This window comes from Urocampus carinirostris, chromosome 19 (assembly GCF_059441175.1).
Source record: "Urocampus carinirostris isolate Australia breed hairy pipefish chromosome 19, RoL_Ucar_1.0, whole genome shotgun sequence".
Lineage (NCBI taxonomy): Eukaryota > Metazoa > Chordata > Actinopteri > Syngnathiformes > Syngnathidae > Urocampus > Urocampus carinirostris.
Genome location: NC_142367.1, coordinates 21,912,932 through 21,928,454, shown reverse-complemented (window position 1 = coordinate 21,928,454; position 15,523 = coordinate 21,912,932). Strand labels below are relative to the sequence as shown.

The following is a 15,523-nucleotide window of genomic DNA, read 5'->3' as shown; positions in this document are numbered from 1 at the left end:
TCAGCGGTAGAAAATTCCCATAATCTCCGGCGCCTTCTCCTCCCCTTTCTTTTCCTATCATTAATTCTCCGTGTTAATAAATGGTGTGTGCTATTTCATTCGGCCTGGTTCATTGAATCCATTTTCTTGGAATTAGTAATTCATATCAGAACTCAAAGTAATAACGTAATTAAAATGTTTTAGCAGTGTAAGAAATTCTAGCATCATTCAGAGAGGAAATAGATGTATGGTGGAGCACAAGCAACACCTAAAAGGCAAATTTATTTACTGATAGCAGTAAAGAATACATTGTTCCAATCCTAACGATTTTCAAACTTAAAGCTAGAAAAATCCATACACACTTTACAGGACTATTCAAATTGATGCCAGCTACAGTTAATCACAAGGGAAATGCAATGGTACAGCCAAGCCACCAGAGAGCAATGTCCACGTCATTTTTAAGCAGACTTTTTGTGAAACATGTAAACAATTTCAAACATTTACAAGCACTTCACCCAAAATTCAAGCTTTGAAAACACTACATCAAAATTCATGCGTTTTCAAGGATTCCGAGCATCCGTATGACTGTCTGTTAAACTGACTATTGGTTTTGAAACGCTGTTCTTTTCTCTCATTTTTCTTTCAATTACAAATTACCTAATCTATTTGTGTCAACATCCCACTATTTATACTTTAAAAGGCTTGCCAGAACGGATTTGCCCAACACTTGGAGCATCTGCTGTTTTATGGGGCAGACACCTCATCTCAGAATGCCTCAGGGAATACCGCACTTCACATTTGTGCCCTATACAACAAAGCAAGTAGAACTAATTCCCTTCTATAAAAACAGTTTATTATTAATGTGAATTGTGATTAACCGCTTTCCCTTTCTCCAGGAAAGCTGTCTTCGGGTTCTTTTATACAGGGGAGCCAATAAGGAGGCCAAGAACAAACATGGTCAGACCCCTTTTCAGGTATGATAAATTACAGTTTACTTTTTGACTTTCAGTTACAGTACCGTTCAAAAGATTGGGGTCAACCAGACAATTTCGTGTTTTCCATAAAAAAGTCACACGTTTATTAAATGAATTGTCCGATATCTGTGTTCTTTTGCCTACATCAATATATGTTCCTTGTTGGCCAGTCTTTTATATATATATATATATATATATATATATATATATTATATATACCACAGCCATATCCCCCTAGTGGGAGGTGGCTAGAGTCATTTTTGACTCTTTTTGGGAGATTGATTCAGAGGAGGGGATTCCCAGCCCCCTCGCTCAACCCAACTGAGGTGTTGAGAGTCATTAGGTGACAAACCCCCCGATTCCAACCCCTAATGCTGAACGCCAAGCAGGGAGGCAGCGGGTACCAATGTTTAAGTCTTCGGTATGACTCGGCCGAGGCTTGAACCACAACCTCCCAGTCTCGGGGCGGGCGCCAGGCCACCAAGGCCACCGAGCCAGTCTTAGGCAGCACTTTTCCTTTGCCACTCTTAGTCTCCTTTCAATGTCAAAACACATAGCCTGTTGGATAATTTAATCAGGCCTCCTTGTTGCTATCAAAAGTTATGTTTTTTTTTTTTTTTTAATGAATACAAACCAAATGCTCTTTTCCACCACCAGAAGCCGCAATAGTGCAAAAGAGCTGACGTCCAGTCTGGTTTGTTAAAGATATCATTGTGGATTATTTTCTCATCTTCATTAGGCACGGCATAGTAGAATAGAATAGAATAGAATATGCCTTTATTGTCATTGTTACAAAATGGGTTGAACATATTGTGACAACGAAATTGGACGTGGCATTCCAGTTTCACATTTAACGGTGCGTAGTCGTTTGATCTGATGTTATTGCCACTTCACTGCCAAAACGTTTTTATTTATTTTAAAGCCGTATGATGATTAAGGCGAGCCTATTCTTATTCATTTCTACCCGTTGAGTTTGTTTGTTTGTGGTGAGTTGGTTCGGATGTAAAGATGCATTTACTCAACTGTTGAAATAAACAAATTGTTAACACATTCAATGCCAAACATGAAAATCCCTTTTTTTCTGAATGAAAAACTAAGTTTGATATTTGGCGTTGACTTTTTCTCACTGATCTGGTCCACCTGAGAACATAAAGACTGGATACAGCCCCCGATACTAAAAAGCAGGGGTCTTCAACCTTTTTGAAGCTGAGAGCTACTTTTGTTACTGATTACCGTAAAGGACACCAAGTTTGATATGAAATTTTAAACTAGCAACTTAACTACATGGCTTTCTAAATAGCTAAAGAAGTAGCTTGATAGTTAGCTTGAAAACGAAACAGGTAAACAACTAAAAGGGAGCTTTGATAGCTAGCTAAAAGAGTAAAAAGCCAACTCAATATTGTAGACCTATTATACATGAGGAATTTCAGCTTTTATTACAAATGGATATTTGCAATGCAAAGTTCAAACTAATGTCAGGAACTTTAAGCGAAAGAACTAAGTTTAGCCTGATGTCAAGAAACCACGAGACCAAGGTGCAAGCAGAAAACTGAAGTTGCGGTTTCCTGTTGACCTATAAAACGCCTTAAAAAGACAAACTGAAACTGAGAATTGACCGATGACACAAATGTGCTAACAGGTGACAAGCCAAAAAGTAAAGTTGCTGTTTCCTGTTGACTTATACAATGCCTCAAAAAGAGATCTGAAAACAGATGGCAGGCAGAAAACAGAAGTTGCAGTTACCTGTTGACCTTTACAAAACCCCAATAAAGGTTTTCGAATCTCGCTTCAAAATGTCATAGACAGACTATTGCTAATACTGTCTGATTGAAGAACGTCTCCAGAATATATTTTGCCAATAAAAACTTCTCGAGAAGCAGTTCATCTCCAGCCTCTTAATTTACAAACATTCTCTTCACCCGAAATTCAACGAACATGCGAAAGACAATATCTGAATTCGTGATCCTTCTCCATTAGCCATATACCAAGCTAAAAAAAAGTGAGATAGCTAGCTAGAAACGATCCCAAAATTTAGCTTGGTAACCGGCAAAAAAAAAAGATAAAATGATAGCTAGATAGCATTCAATAATGTAAAAAGCTAGCTAGATAGTTTTCTAAATAACTAAAAATGTAGGAAGATAGCTAGCTACAAAGCTAAAAAGGTAGCCAGATAGCAAGCTAAAAATAATTGCACATTTGTCCTTATTCGCTTTATAAAACCTATTCATTGGAATTTAGTTTATTGTATTTTCTATAAAAATATAAAATATAAAAGATAAATCAATCAATTATTTTATTACATTAATAGATTTTTGTTCTATTCTCTTAAGAATTGTTTAAAAATAATTATCAATACTTGAATAGATTTGTTTTGTGTGTCCATGAAGCCCTTCAACTGGAAATTATTTATTTGAATTTTTAGAAAAAAAAAAAGTAGTATGTTATTACTATGTTATTACTATGTAATTTCCAAGTTAATTCTTAAAAGTGATTTTACTAGAACATTCCAATGACCCAGCACCGGTGCACCTCAACTGTCCTCAGGAGGCACCATCTTGGAGACCCCCTGCGATGAAGAAACCCCAATCTTTTGAACGATTGCGTATGTAACATTAGTAGGTCTGAGATTGAGTGTTTCACGTGGTTTTCCATTATCTCCAGCTGGCCGTGATGTCGGGTCACTTCGAAGTGGGGGAAATCATCAAAAATCACAAAGATTCAGACATAGGTGACATTTCAATGCCATGCCTTTTCCCTCCTGCACTTTTTACCGTTTGATGACATCACACGACTCTTCTCCTTATTTTTAGTTCTTTTTTTGGAGTCGCCTAAATATGTCCCCAAGAGAAGAGAAAGCGCCCATACGCTGCCCCTGCCTCTTCCCTTGGTCCAACCGCACCCTTTGTTACGTGCTAACAGCGACAACACTATGACGCACTCTGAATCGCTCCTTCAGCCAAGCAAGGCCGCGAATACTCCCAACCCAGCTCAGGTATATCAAGTTGATGCATGGAATAATGATTCATTCAAATAACAAATCCAAATCATTATATAACTTACCACTTTTTCAGACTAGTACGTCGAGGTTCGGGTGTGTCTTTTGAAGTGTTATTTAAAAGTTAAAAGTAGAATATTTTCTTTAATAAGTATGTGTTAACAATGGCCAACTGAGTTTAAAGAGCCCTTATGCTTTATCCACCGAAGCTAGGGAGGGACAGGGAAGGGAGGAGTGTTCTGGAGAGTGACCTTATGATTATTACAGCAGTTTTTTTAGTGTAGCATGAAAATGGTGAAAGTAGGAAAAGGCTATCTGTTTCAAGTACAGACGCTGCTCAACTTATGAACGAGATCGGTTCCGGACGATTTAAGTTGAATTTGATCGTAAGTTCTTACAGTGCTATATTTTGTATGTTTAAGGTTTGTAAAGTAACCTGTATTGTTTTGTACTAAAAAATAAACATTTCATAAAATAATATGCTCCATAAAGATAAACAAAGTTAAGTTTGACTTACCTTTGGAAGATGCGCTTCAAGAGGTCCTCCTCCGTGGTAAAAAGTGGCAGAAAAAAGGGTTCCCACCATTTTATCAACCGCATTAGGCTTTCTTATTCCACTTTCATTTCAAAAGAAACGGATCACTTCTTCTTTACACTTTACACCAACCATATTGAATGGATGCACGAGAAATTAAACGATAAAAACGTCAAAGTTCCTAGCACGCTACAGATACAGTACAGCGTGTTTACATTACACACGAACCAGGAAGTAAAAACTGGATTTCTTCTTCAGAGTGGATGCTGGGTGAGCGCTCACAGTGCCAGCACCAGTAGCGGCGGAAAGAAGCACTACAGTACTGTCCTCTACTGGGAAAAAGATGTGCACAATACAAAATCTAACTTAAAGCAATGCCCGCATACTTTTCGACATTCTGAAAAAATGATCGCATTGTTTGTGAGGTTCATCATCGCTTAGTGAGGAGAATTGCAACTATTAATACAAGGGGAAAATGGCGGAGGTTGACAGATATGAGATCAAGAGACTGTTGATGATAAGTACAGGGTTGGGTAGGGTTACTTTAACTGGATTACTTTCAATTACTTTTGGATTACTCCAATACCAAATATGCTAATAAAAGACAAAATGATGACTCACAACACGTGGTAAGCTTTCTCTCCTGGCTTTGATCTCTTTGATCTCCGTCAAAACTCACATAAAATGCGACAGAAACAAAATGAAAATAAATCCAAACAGCTTGCCAACATCATTTTTGCCGTTCCCTGTATTCCGTTACTCCCCGAGCCTGCACAAAAATTTAGTCATTTTATTCATATTTAGTTTCTTTTGTCTTTTATTAGCATATTTGGTATCGAAGTAATCCAAAAGTAATTGAAAGTAATCAGTTAAAGTAACCCTACCCAAGCCTGGATACGTAAGCATTTCTTGTCACATTACATTAAAGTGATTGTAACTTTAAGTTCACGTTCACAGTCCAAAAATTTGCAGCGCCATTTTAATTTTGATACTGGCGGTGAGCGCTCACGAGCAACCTCTAGTGGTAGCCTCCGGGACTGCTCGTGACCTGGATATTTTTGTTGCAAATTAAAATTCTCGTGTATAAAGAAGTACCACTGTACTTAACACATAAATCCACGTGCCACGATTTTGCTCCATGTGCACCATGCAGGGCCAGCGCAGGGCCTCGGTGGGTTTGCGAAGCACGAGCAACCCCAGGAATCGAACGCGGTCGCCGTCCCGAGGACGAGGAGGCCAGAGTGACACCGAGGAGAGGCACCGGCAGCCCCGAGGCAGGCAGGGTGAGAAACCCTCGGGAACTGAAAGCTTCGTTAGCTAATCAGGTCCTTTTGCTTCCATTTATAAACCGCGCCGAGCTTTAGTTGTCCCACTTCCATCTTCTAATTATAACCAGAGAATGTCACATTGTAGCGTTTAGAGCTGGGGTGTCAAACTCATTTTAACTCGGGGGCCACACGATAGAAGAAACATTCTTTCAGGGGGCCGGACTAGTAGAAATAAGAGAAAGAGGGAGGGAAAAGGAGAGAGACGGGACAAAGAAAGAAAAAGAGAGAGAGGGAGAGAGCGTGAGAAACAAAAGATAAAAAGGCGTGAGAGAGGGGCAAAAGAAAGGGAGAGGAAGAAAGATATCCAAAGAGAAATAGAAAGACAGAAGGAGAGAAAAGAAAGCGCAAAGGGTAGGAAGAGAGAAAGAGAAAAAAGAAAAGAGGAAAAAAGGAAGTTGGAGCAAAAGAGGTTAAAAGACACGGAGAAAGAAGGAGACAAAGAGCAACAAAGGAAGAGAAAAGAGAGACACAGAGAGTGTAAGAGACAGAGAGTGGGAGAAAGGGGGAGAAAGAGGAGAGAGGAGAGAGAGAGAGGAGAGAGAGAGAGAGAGAGAGAGAGAGAGAGAGAGAGAGAGAGAGAGAGAGAGAGAGAGAGAGAGAGAGAGAGAGAGAGAGAGAGAGAGAGGAGAGAGAGAGAGAGAGAGAGAGAGAGAGAGAGAGAGAGAGAGAGAGAGACGAGAGAGAGAGAGGAGAGAGAGAGAGAGAGATGAGAGAGAGATACAAGTACAGTGTCTTTGTTCGAGGCACCTTTCTTTGGCAACATCAAGTCGACATATTTCAACCTGCAGCTTGTTTTTCTCTTGCACTTCTCTGAGTGTTGTCTCGCGGAGCCCGATTCAATCCCCTTAGCGGGCCTGATATGGCCCGCGGGCCGCCTGTTTAGTGAATGTCTTGAAATTGAGGGACTAGTTATCGCCTCTGTATGGTCTCGGTCGAGGTAAGATCTTGGGTAACACACTTCGGCCCCGAAATGTGCTGAGGTTATATTATTCAGATAACTTTGATATCATTTTAACTCCAAATCACAGAATCCAAATACATTTTGTTAGGAATTAAATATTATAATGGACCATTTACCAAATTGTTCGAATTAGTTATCTGACTCCTTTAACCAAACACAACCTACATTCGCCAAGCAATGCGCGCTCGTTTCTTGATGGAAAAATGAACAAGAGACCGGCATTTCCACATGGGGGCAGATTTTATTTCTTCTATAATTTAGTTAAGTGAACTCCATCGGATATATGGCCGAATTAGTGTCGCTCGAGTCTCCGTCATGCCTCCTCTCTTGATCTTCTACTTCTTTTCTCGACCCACGTCTCCCAGCAAGCTGGTGTGCCAGCTCCTTCCATGGGCGTGCCAGGAAAAGCCCCCACGTGGGGTTCACCCCCTCGCCTCGATGTCTGGAGAAACTCTAAACAGCAGAGCGTTTATCAAAACAATGCCTGACGTCCTTCGTCAGAGTCCTGTTATCAAAATTCCCTAAAAACATTCCGCATTTGGAACATCGTGACCTAAAGCCTACCCGGTGAAAATCTTCATTGCACTCGATAATGTAACTTGTATTTAATTGTATAAAATCCTTTATAGTAAAATGTATGAAATCCTTCAATTTACATTCGGTGTCACGATAGATGCGCCGGTTCCTCTCTCCGCCTCCCTTATGTCAGACGTCAATTCCGCTTCTCGCCAATAGCTTACAAGCTTTACAAACTCTTTGCTTTTCGGCCAAATCTTTCACTATTTGCAGCTTGTAATCTATAGAATATGATTTTATGTTCGGTGCCATTTCGTTCGGTTTCAATTTGTTGCACTTTGCCGAAATGCACACTCGTTTCTAGGAACACGGCCCCCCCAAGTAAACCCGAACGTGTGTAGTTCAACCGAAATGAACACTTTGGCCAAAATAAAGCTTCGGGTTTACTTCTGGCTCTTATTATCAAATTAAGTTATTCTGTCAGGTTTGGGCGGGTTCGGGTTTATATACTGTCAAATCGGGTCGGGTCAGGCTGAATTTTTTTTAGGTTCGATCTTACCCTTAGGTTTCGGTCTTCGAAAACGGACTGATTGGATTTTACAGTTTGCATTTGAATAACACCTTCCTGGATTATTTGTACTTTGCATATGTATCACTCACAAAGGTTTCAGAATATCAAGCCAATTTTAACATCACACTGACAACCCAAAGAAATACAAAATCCTGTTTTTAAATGTTGATTCCATTTATTAAGGCACTAACAAAATCTAGACCTATTTGTCCCTATATGAAAAAGTCATTGCCCGCCCTTGATGAAAGAGTAACTGTGACTAACCACAGTTTCGGGAAAGCTGAGTTCAATTACAAAAATTGTCATTATTACCCGATTACATTTTTTTGAAACAAAGATTTACCGCACTCCAAACTTTTTGTCAGGCAGATCCGCCATTGTTGTTTTGGTCTCGCGGTTCGAGTTTTTGTCTGCACGCCGATCTCCAGTTCGAGTTGTGTAGTGAAGGTCCGTTTCTTTTTAGAGAACCGGCTTTTTCGGCTCAACTCATTCAAGAGAGCCGGCTCTCATACGGCTCACATTTTTATGTTGTATAAAGAAGTTAAGATAAAAAGGAAGTATAAAAGGAGAAAATGAAAAAAAGACAGGTTTGTGATTATCCCTTTAATGAAATGATCTGCATTTATATAGCGCTTTTCAAGTCAATGACTTCCCAAAGCGCTTTACAATGTTCTCCACATTTCCCAATAGCGGCCTTGCAGCCATGTAAGGCGCTAACCTGCTTATTGGTGTATTAGGGGTTCAGTGTCTTACCCAAGGACACTTCGACATGTTACACGGTGGAGCCGGGATTCGAACTGCGATCTCTTGATCCCAAGACGAGCGCTCTACGTCCTGAAGCATAATTTGATGATTAAAACTGAATGAATATATAGATTTTTATTATATATTTTTTACCAATTTACAATTTCAACCTCGATAACACTACATTTTGGGGACCCATAGATCTCTGTTGGAACCGATAGATTTTTGAGCATGCGAGTTCCCGGGACTCATCACTTTTCAGAGGTAAAATGAACACTGCAAATGTATAAAATCTTTTATAGTCAAATGTATAAAATCCTTCACAACACCTACTTTTCGGTTTTCTCATTGTAATTATAGTATAAAATGTTGAAATAATTTGGCTCCACTTCTCGATTGTGTCTCTAATGTTGTTGACTTTTCATGTGATCTCGTTTAAACCAATCAGATGTGTTGGTTCATTTGTGTGTTTTCCAATAAATGAGCCGATCTTGGAAGCACGCGCCTCTGATGGAAGGGCTATCAAAAACCGAATCTTGAAATGTGGTAATATGAAAAGAAGTTTTTGGGGTACTACGCACTGTAATGTATATTTGTGTTTTCGCTACAGAGTTACAAACGCAATACATCTTTCGTTTCTTTTCTTTTTCCCCTCTCCTGTCGTTGTTTTGACACGTTTGCACAGGGTGACCCCTTCGGCCGGTGGAGGAGGTCAAATGAAACGAATGTACAGCGCAGTCCCGGGGCGAGTATACGTAGCCACTCGAGCGCACTCTGCAAGCGGAGAGCGACAGCTTTCACTCAGCAAAGGGGACAAAGTTAAAGGTGAGATCAGTTTGACCTACAGATAAGACTTCGTTTTCTTACCATATTTTCCATACTATATACAGTGGAACCTCGGTTTTCGAATGCCTCTCAGTACGAACAGATCGGAGTCTGAGTTTGAACACCGGTACGCTAGGGTGCGATGCTGAGCGGCGTACGGGTGTTTTAGCTCCTTATTATGCCTCCGAAGAAAGTCAGTGCAAGCGGCAAAGTTGCTACAGGTGAAAAAAGAAAAGTAGTGCGTACAACTATTGCATTTAAGAAAGAAATAGCCAAATATGAAGGAGGTGTGCGAACGCCTTCTGCTGACCACCACAAAGGTAAGAAATCCTATTCTTAAGATTACGATAACGCGAACGTACGATTAGCCTGGGTTAGCTTTAAGTTTATGTTAAACATTCAGGGTGTTGGAACGGAGCCCAACATTGAGGGTGTTGGAACGGAGCCCCCTTACCAATGAACCGCTCACCACTTGTTGTGGAGACCCGGGTGCTAAATGACTTGTAAACGACCTCATCTCATCTCATCTCTCATTAGCCACACCGCTTATCCTCAGTAGGGTCACGGGGGTGCTGGAGCCCATCCCAGCAATCATGGAGCAGTGGGCAGGGGACACCCTGAACTGGTTGCCAGCCAATCGCAGGGCACACGGGGACTGACAACTCACTCGCTCATTCACACCTAGGGACAATTTGGACCGGCCAATTCACCTGAAATGCATGTTTTTGGAATGTGGGAGGAAACCGGAGTGCCCGGAGGAAACCCACGCAAGCACGGGGAGAACATGCAAACTCCGCACAGGAAGTCTGGAGCTGGATTTGAACCCACGCAGGAGGTTCCCAAGACATGAACTGTGCCGCACATGCGCTAACCACTGCGCCGCCGTGCTGCCCTTGTAAACGACCTGATTTTTTTATTTTTACACGTTCATGTTAGCGTAATCTTTCAAAGATTACGATAACGCAAACGTACGATTCGCCTGGGTTAGCTTTATGTTTACGTTGAACATTTAGGTAAACATTCAGGGTGTTGGAACGGATTAAAACGATTTACATTATTTTTAATGGGAAAAATGATTTCGGTAATCGAACAAATCGGTTTTCGAACAGGGTTCTGGAACGGATTATGGTCGAGAACCGAGGTTCCACTGTATAATGTGCACTAAAAAAACAAAACTATAAGCCCTATATACCGCAAAGTGGATATGATTTGAAATGCATACAGTATTTGTAAAGTATAGCATTTGTGCAATCAATCGATAATCATTGCTGCCTCAAATTGCAACGAGATTAGAACACGGGTTGTGGTGGCGAGGGCACTTTACTACCAGACCTCCAATGGTACAGATGACATACGAAAAGGCATGATGGCTTATCTCATTGCAACGATATTTTTGCTCATGGTGCTAGAAACACTGATTTGCATAGTGCATTCTGATGGGTTAAGCAGTGTCTCTACTTCCTCACCTGTACGTCAATAACGTTGGGAAAGACGGGAACAAAAAATAGAAAGTATCTTTCTCTCTATCTCTATCCTAGTTTTATCTCTATTTCAGTCTTTCTCTAGTTTTATTTCTCTCTAGTTTCATCTCTATTCCTCTAACTCTTTCTATCTCTAATTTTATCTCTCTCTCCCTCTCTATTTTTATCTCTTGCTCTAGTTTTATCTATTTCTTTCTCTAGTTTTCTCTCTCGCTCAAGTTTTTTGTCTCTTTCTCTAGTTTTATCTCTCTTTCTTTCTCTGATTTTATCTCCATTTCTAGTTCAATCTATATTCCTTTCACTCTCTCCCTCTCTCTCTCTCTCTCTCTCTCTCTCTTTTCACAGTTTTATCTCTTTATCTTCACCTGTGTGTCAATAACTTTGCAAAAGACAGGAACAGAAAAAGGCTTTAAACACAATACTACATAGGCTCTTTTCCCTGAGTGCTAAATATATATTAAACCGAAATGTTATCGACGCGCAGGTGAAGTGGAGAGACTGTTCAACCTATCAGAATGCACTATGCAAATCAATGTTTTTGGCACTGTAAAAATTATGTGATAATGAGATAATGTCAAGACCAGAACGGAATCAGGACCCAATTGCGTAACATTTACCACAAGCTTTATTAAAAGAAAGAGCTCTCGCAATCTGATTGTGATCCGAATACGGAAGAGGATCTTCCGTAGCGGGCGATGGCGGTGTCAGGGACGGTAAAACAGGTCGATAGCCGGGACAGGAGAGCAAAAACATGGTCGGGGTCAGAAACGGGTCGTAAGCCGGGACAGGAGAGCAGACGTAGTCGGGATCAAAAAACAGGTCCTAGCCGGAGACAAACGGGGAGATGAGGAACGGGCAGGTGGAAAAACGGGTGCAAAAACGGGACAGGCGGGAGTCGGGGTCAAATAAGGCTTGCCTTGTATCAACAGAGGTTTGCAGACGGACTGACAAAAGGAGAGTGACAGGACCGGGCTTAAAAAGGGACAGGGAGCCAATCAGATAGCCCACAGCGTCTGGCGCCAAATGAGCGGGCACAAGTGATCCAAATTGGCAATCATGACAGATAAGCTCTAATCTTTTTTTGTATGTCTTCTGGTGGTCAAGTGTTAGCGCCCTCACTGCCACGATCCGGGTTCAGTTCCCGTTGCAAATAATGATTTGCTATTTTAATCAGCGATACTCATCGACTGATTGATCATTGCCGATCTGCACTACACAGTAGCTCTTAACCTAGTCTCAGTTTCATGCAGCTTATAGTACGGTGCGCTTTATATATGACATTTTTTTACATAGGACAAATTTTTAGGTGTGCGCCTCATAATCCGGTGCGTCTCATAGCATGGAAAATATGGTACTTTCTAGAATTTCTAAAAAGCACTAGAAATCCCCAGTATCTCCTTATATAATTTGGCTGAATTTGAATCAATTATATATATATATATATTTATATATATATATATATATATTCTCAGCGCACAAGAAAATCTAGCCAGCGCACAAAAATGAGGGCTCAAAACTACTAATTAAGAATTGACTTAAGTCAAAGTTACAGTGCATGAAGGTAAAAATACACGGGTTTCCCTGACGTTGTGTCCTAAATGCGGTATTTTGAAGTCGAGTCGAAGTAGAACGAAGTTGAGTAAAGTTAGTAGAGTTTGTCGAGAACCGGCTTCTTCGGCTTGGCTCACTAAAAGGAACCGGCTCTTTCGGGTCCTAAACGGCTCTTCAGGTTGTTTTTGCTTTTTTAATCCCAACATGACCAAATATCATGTAAAATTAAGCACAAAATGACTTAAAGGAATGGGGTAATAGAACAAAAAAGAAAAAAATAACAAAATGAAAAAGGAGTGAAAAACTGTGAAAAAAAGAAACAAAAGGAAGAGAAAAAAAGAAGGAAAGTTTAGAAAAAAGCCAGAAAAAAGAAAAGAAAGAAATGTAGGAAAAAAAGTAAATAGAGAACAAAAAGAAAAAAGTAACAGCTCGGAAAACAAAAACACAATGAGATTTTTTTTAAAGGAATTAAAAAAAAAAAACACGGAAAAAAGAAGAAAAAGTTGGTGTTGCATTCAAATAATTTGCAATTATATCAAGTGAATCTTGTTGCCAACATTGTACTTCCACTAAAAAATGTAATTAAGTACAGTTCTGTATCTTGCAACCGACTAAATAAGCCCCCAAAAATGTTAATATTATGCGACAAAATATATCCGGGAAAAAAAAAGAAAGGGATATCTTGTGAAAGAATTGTAAGAACAAACGACGTTTGTAGGCCGTACAATCTTTGCAATAGTACATGAGACAATTCATTCAAAAGAGAAAAAAAATTTTGCATTGCCGGGAAACACAGCAAAATGTAACGTGATGTCAAGTTTTGACAATGACTTAGTTTCCACACTTAGGATTGCCGTTGCTCACTGTTGTTTCAAGCGTTGCTGACCGACTTTGTGTGAACGCTCAGACCCCTGGACAATTAGAGGGAACATTGGTCATCGCCTACCTAATGTGTTGTATAATGTCCTTTGGCAGTGTTAAGTGTTGGCGAGGGAGGATACTGGGAAGGGACGGTGAAGGGTCGCACCGGATGGTTCCCCTCAGACTGTGTGGAAGAAGTGGCCCCCGTCAACAAGGACAATCGAGCAGGTAAGATGTGCAAACTCCAATAACTTTGTAGCTGCCTGGCAACTGGAGAAGAAAATCTAAAACTGGGCAGAAAGCACAAACATTGCAAAAGCACAGCAGGGGGGACTGCAAAGGAAAGATTTTGAAGGGGAAAAGATAAATGATTAGTACTCTTAGAATAAGAAGAAAAATGGTGGTGATTTTCATGTCCAGTTTAAACAAAATGGTCTTCTGTGAAGACAAGTAGAGATGTAATAAGTCATCCAGAATCGACAAAAATGGCAAATTATTTTGCAGTTATTAATTGAACAACAATAAATATTCTGTTCCAATTTTGTTGGATCAAGACCTCAATTTGGTGACTCTCTTGTCTTTTCAAAAATTCATACCAAAGGAAGACATTTATGTATTAATTTAACAAATTATTATCTGACCAATAGCTTGAAAAAAACAAAACAATAAATGAATGTCTGTGCTAATTTAGTCTCTCTAACACAGGGGTGTCAAACTCATTTTTAACTCTGGGGGCCACATGATAGAACATTCTCTCGGGGGCCAGACTAGCAGATTATATAGAAAGACACAGAGAGAGAAAGACAGAGTGTTGGACAGAGAAAGGAAGAAAGAGTAAGAGAGAGAGAGTAAGAGAGAGAGTGAGAGTGAGAGTAAGAGTAAGAGTGAGAGTGAGTGAGAGTGAGTGAGAGAGACAGAGTGAGTGAGAGTGAGTGAGAGTGAGAGAGAGAGAGAGAGAAGGTAAAAAAACACAGAAAGAAAGACAGAGAGGAACAAAGAGAGAGAGCGAAAGAGAAATAGAGAGTAAGAGAAAAGGGGAGAAAGAGAGGGAGGGAGAGAGACAGCAAAATAAGGTAGAAAGACAGAGAAAAGAGTGAGATAGAAAAAAATCCAAATAAAAATACAAAGAAAGAAAGAGAGAAGGGGAAAGCAAGGGAGAGGTAGAGAGAGAGAGAAAAAAGACAGAAAAGGAAAAAAGAAGAGAGCAAAAGAAGGGAAAAAGACACAGAGAGAGAAAGAGACAAAGAGAAACAAAGTAAGAGAGAGAGAGAGAGAGAAAGAAAGAGAGAAAGAAAAGAGGGAGAGAGAGAGAGAGAGAGAGCAAAATAAGGTAAAAAGATAGAGAAAGTTAAAGGAGAGATAGAGAGAGCGATAGAGACAAAGAGCGATAGAGAGTAGGAGAAAAGGGGTAGAAGAGAGAGAGAGCAAAATAAGGTAAAAAGACAGAGAGAGATACACGAGTATAGCAATTGTGAGAGGCACCTGGCTTTGGCAACATCAAGTGGACATATTTCAACCGGCAGCTCGTTTTTCTCTTGCGCTTCCCTCAGCGCTTCCCTCGCGGGCTGGATTCAATCCCTTAGCGGGCCCAATCTGGCCCGCGGGCCGCCTCTTTGACACCCCTGCTCTAGGATAATAATTCTTACCATTTTGCCCATTTTCCATCACTCTATAAGCTAAACCGGTGACCGAATTATAATCATTTTTAAATGTTTATACAATTTATATCTGATTCGTTGACTGGCACTCAGAATCATCAGATTCATTGCATATTAAAATGGTTGTTTTAGCCCTGAAGACAATTCTACATCCCCTTGTCAGAGGCTTAAAGTACTTCATGCACAATAATTAGATTCTATGGGTGGCTAATATAGGTTATATGGTCCCTCTGGGTGGAGTTATCCTTTAAGTGACTGTAATGATGGTCACACGTTAGAATCACATCGACATTCTGGAAAGCCGCGCCGAGGAATGGATCTGATTATGCACGAACGGTGTCATCGTGTCATCCAAACGTAAACGCGGGCCACTTTTGTGCCTTGCAGAAACGAGGAGCGGGAAAGCCAAAAGGAAGCTTTTCCGTAACGTGACGGTCGGCGCCTACGACGGCAACGACGGCCCCAGGTAAATTCCACCTCCGATGTCTTCAGTTTCTGAACCATAACAGGATCAGGACCCAAGCGCGTGACGTTCTCACACAAG

General features: G+C 40.5%; 1 protein-coding gene across 1 annotated transcript in view; it reads left to right on the top strand.

The window, feature by feature from the left end:
- Positions 1-15,523, top strand: part of LOC148347717 (SH3 and multiple ankyrin repeat domains protein 1-like) — an 82,132-nt gene that overhangs the window by 33,326 nt on the left and 33,283 nt on the right. The window contains exons 8-15 of the mRNA XM_088324199.1: positions 680-796; positions 876-953; positions 3,615-3,681; positions 3,764-3,945; positions 5,637-5,784; positions 9,306-9,428; positions 13,436-13,549; positions 15,367-15,445. Of these exons, the coding sequence (XP_088180325.1) occupies positions 680-796; positions 876-953; positions 3,615-3,681; positions 3,764-3,945; positions 5,637-5,784; positions 9,306-9,428; positions 13,436-13,549; positions 15,367-15,445 (908 nt within the window). The remainder of the gene's footprint in view (positions 1-679; positions 797-875; positions 954-3,614; positions 3,682-3,763; positions 3,946-5,636; positions 5,785-9,305; positions 9,429-13,435; positions 13,550-15,366; positions 15,446-15,523) is intronic.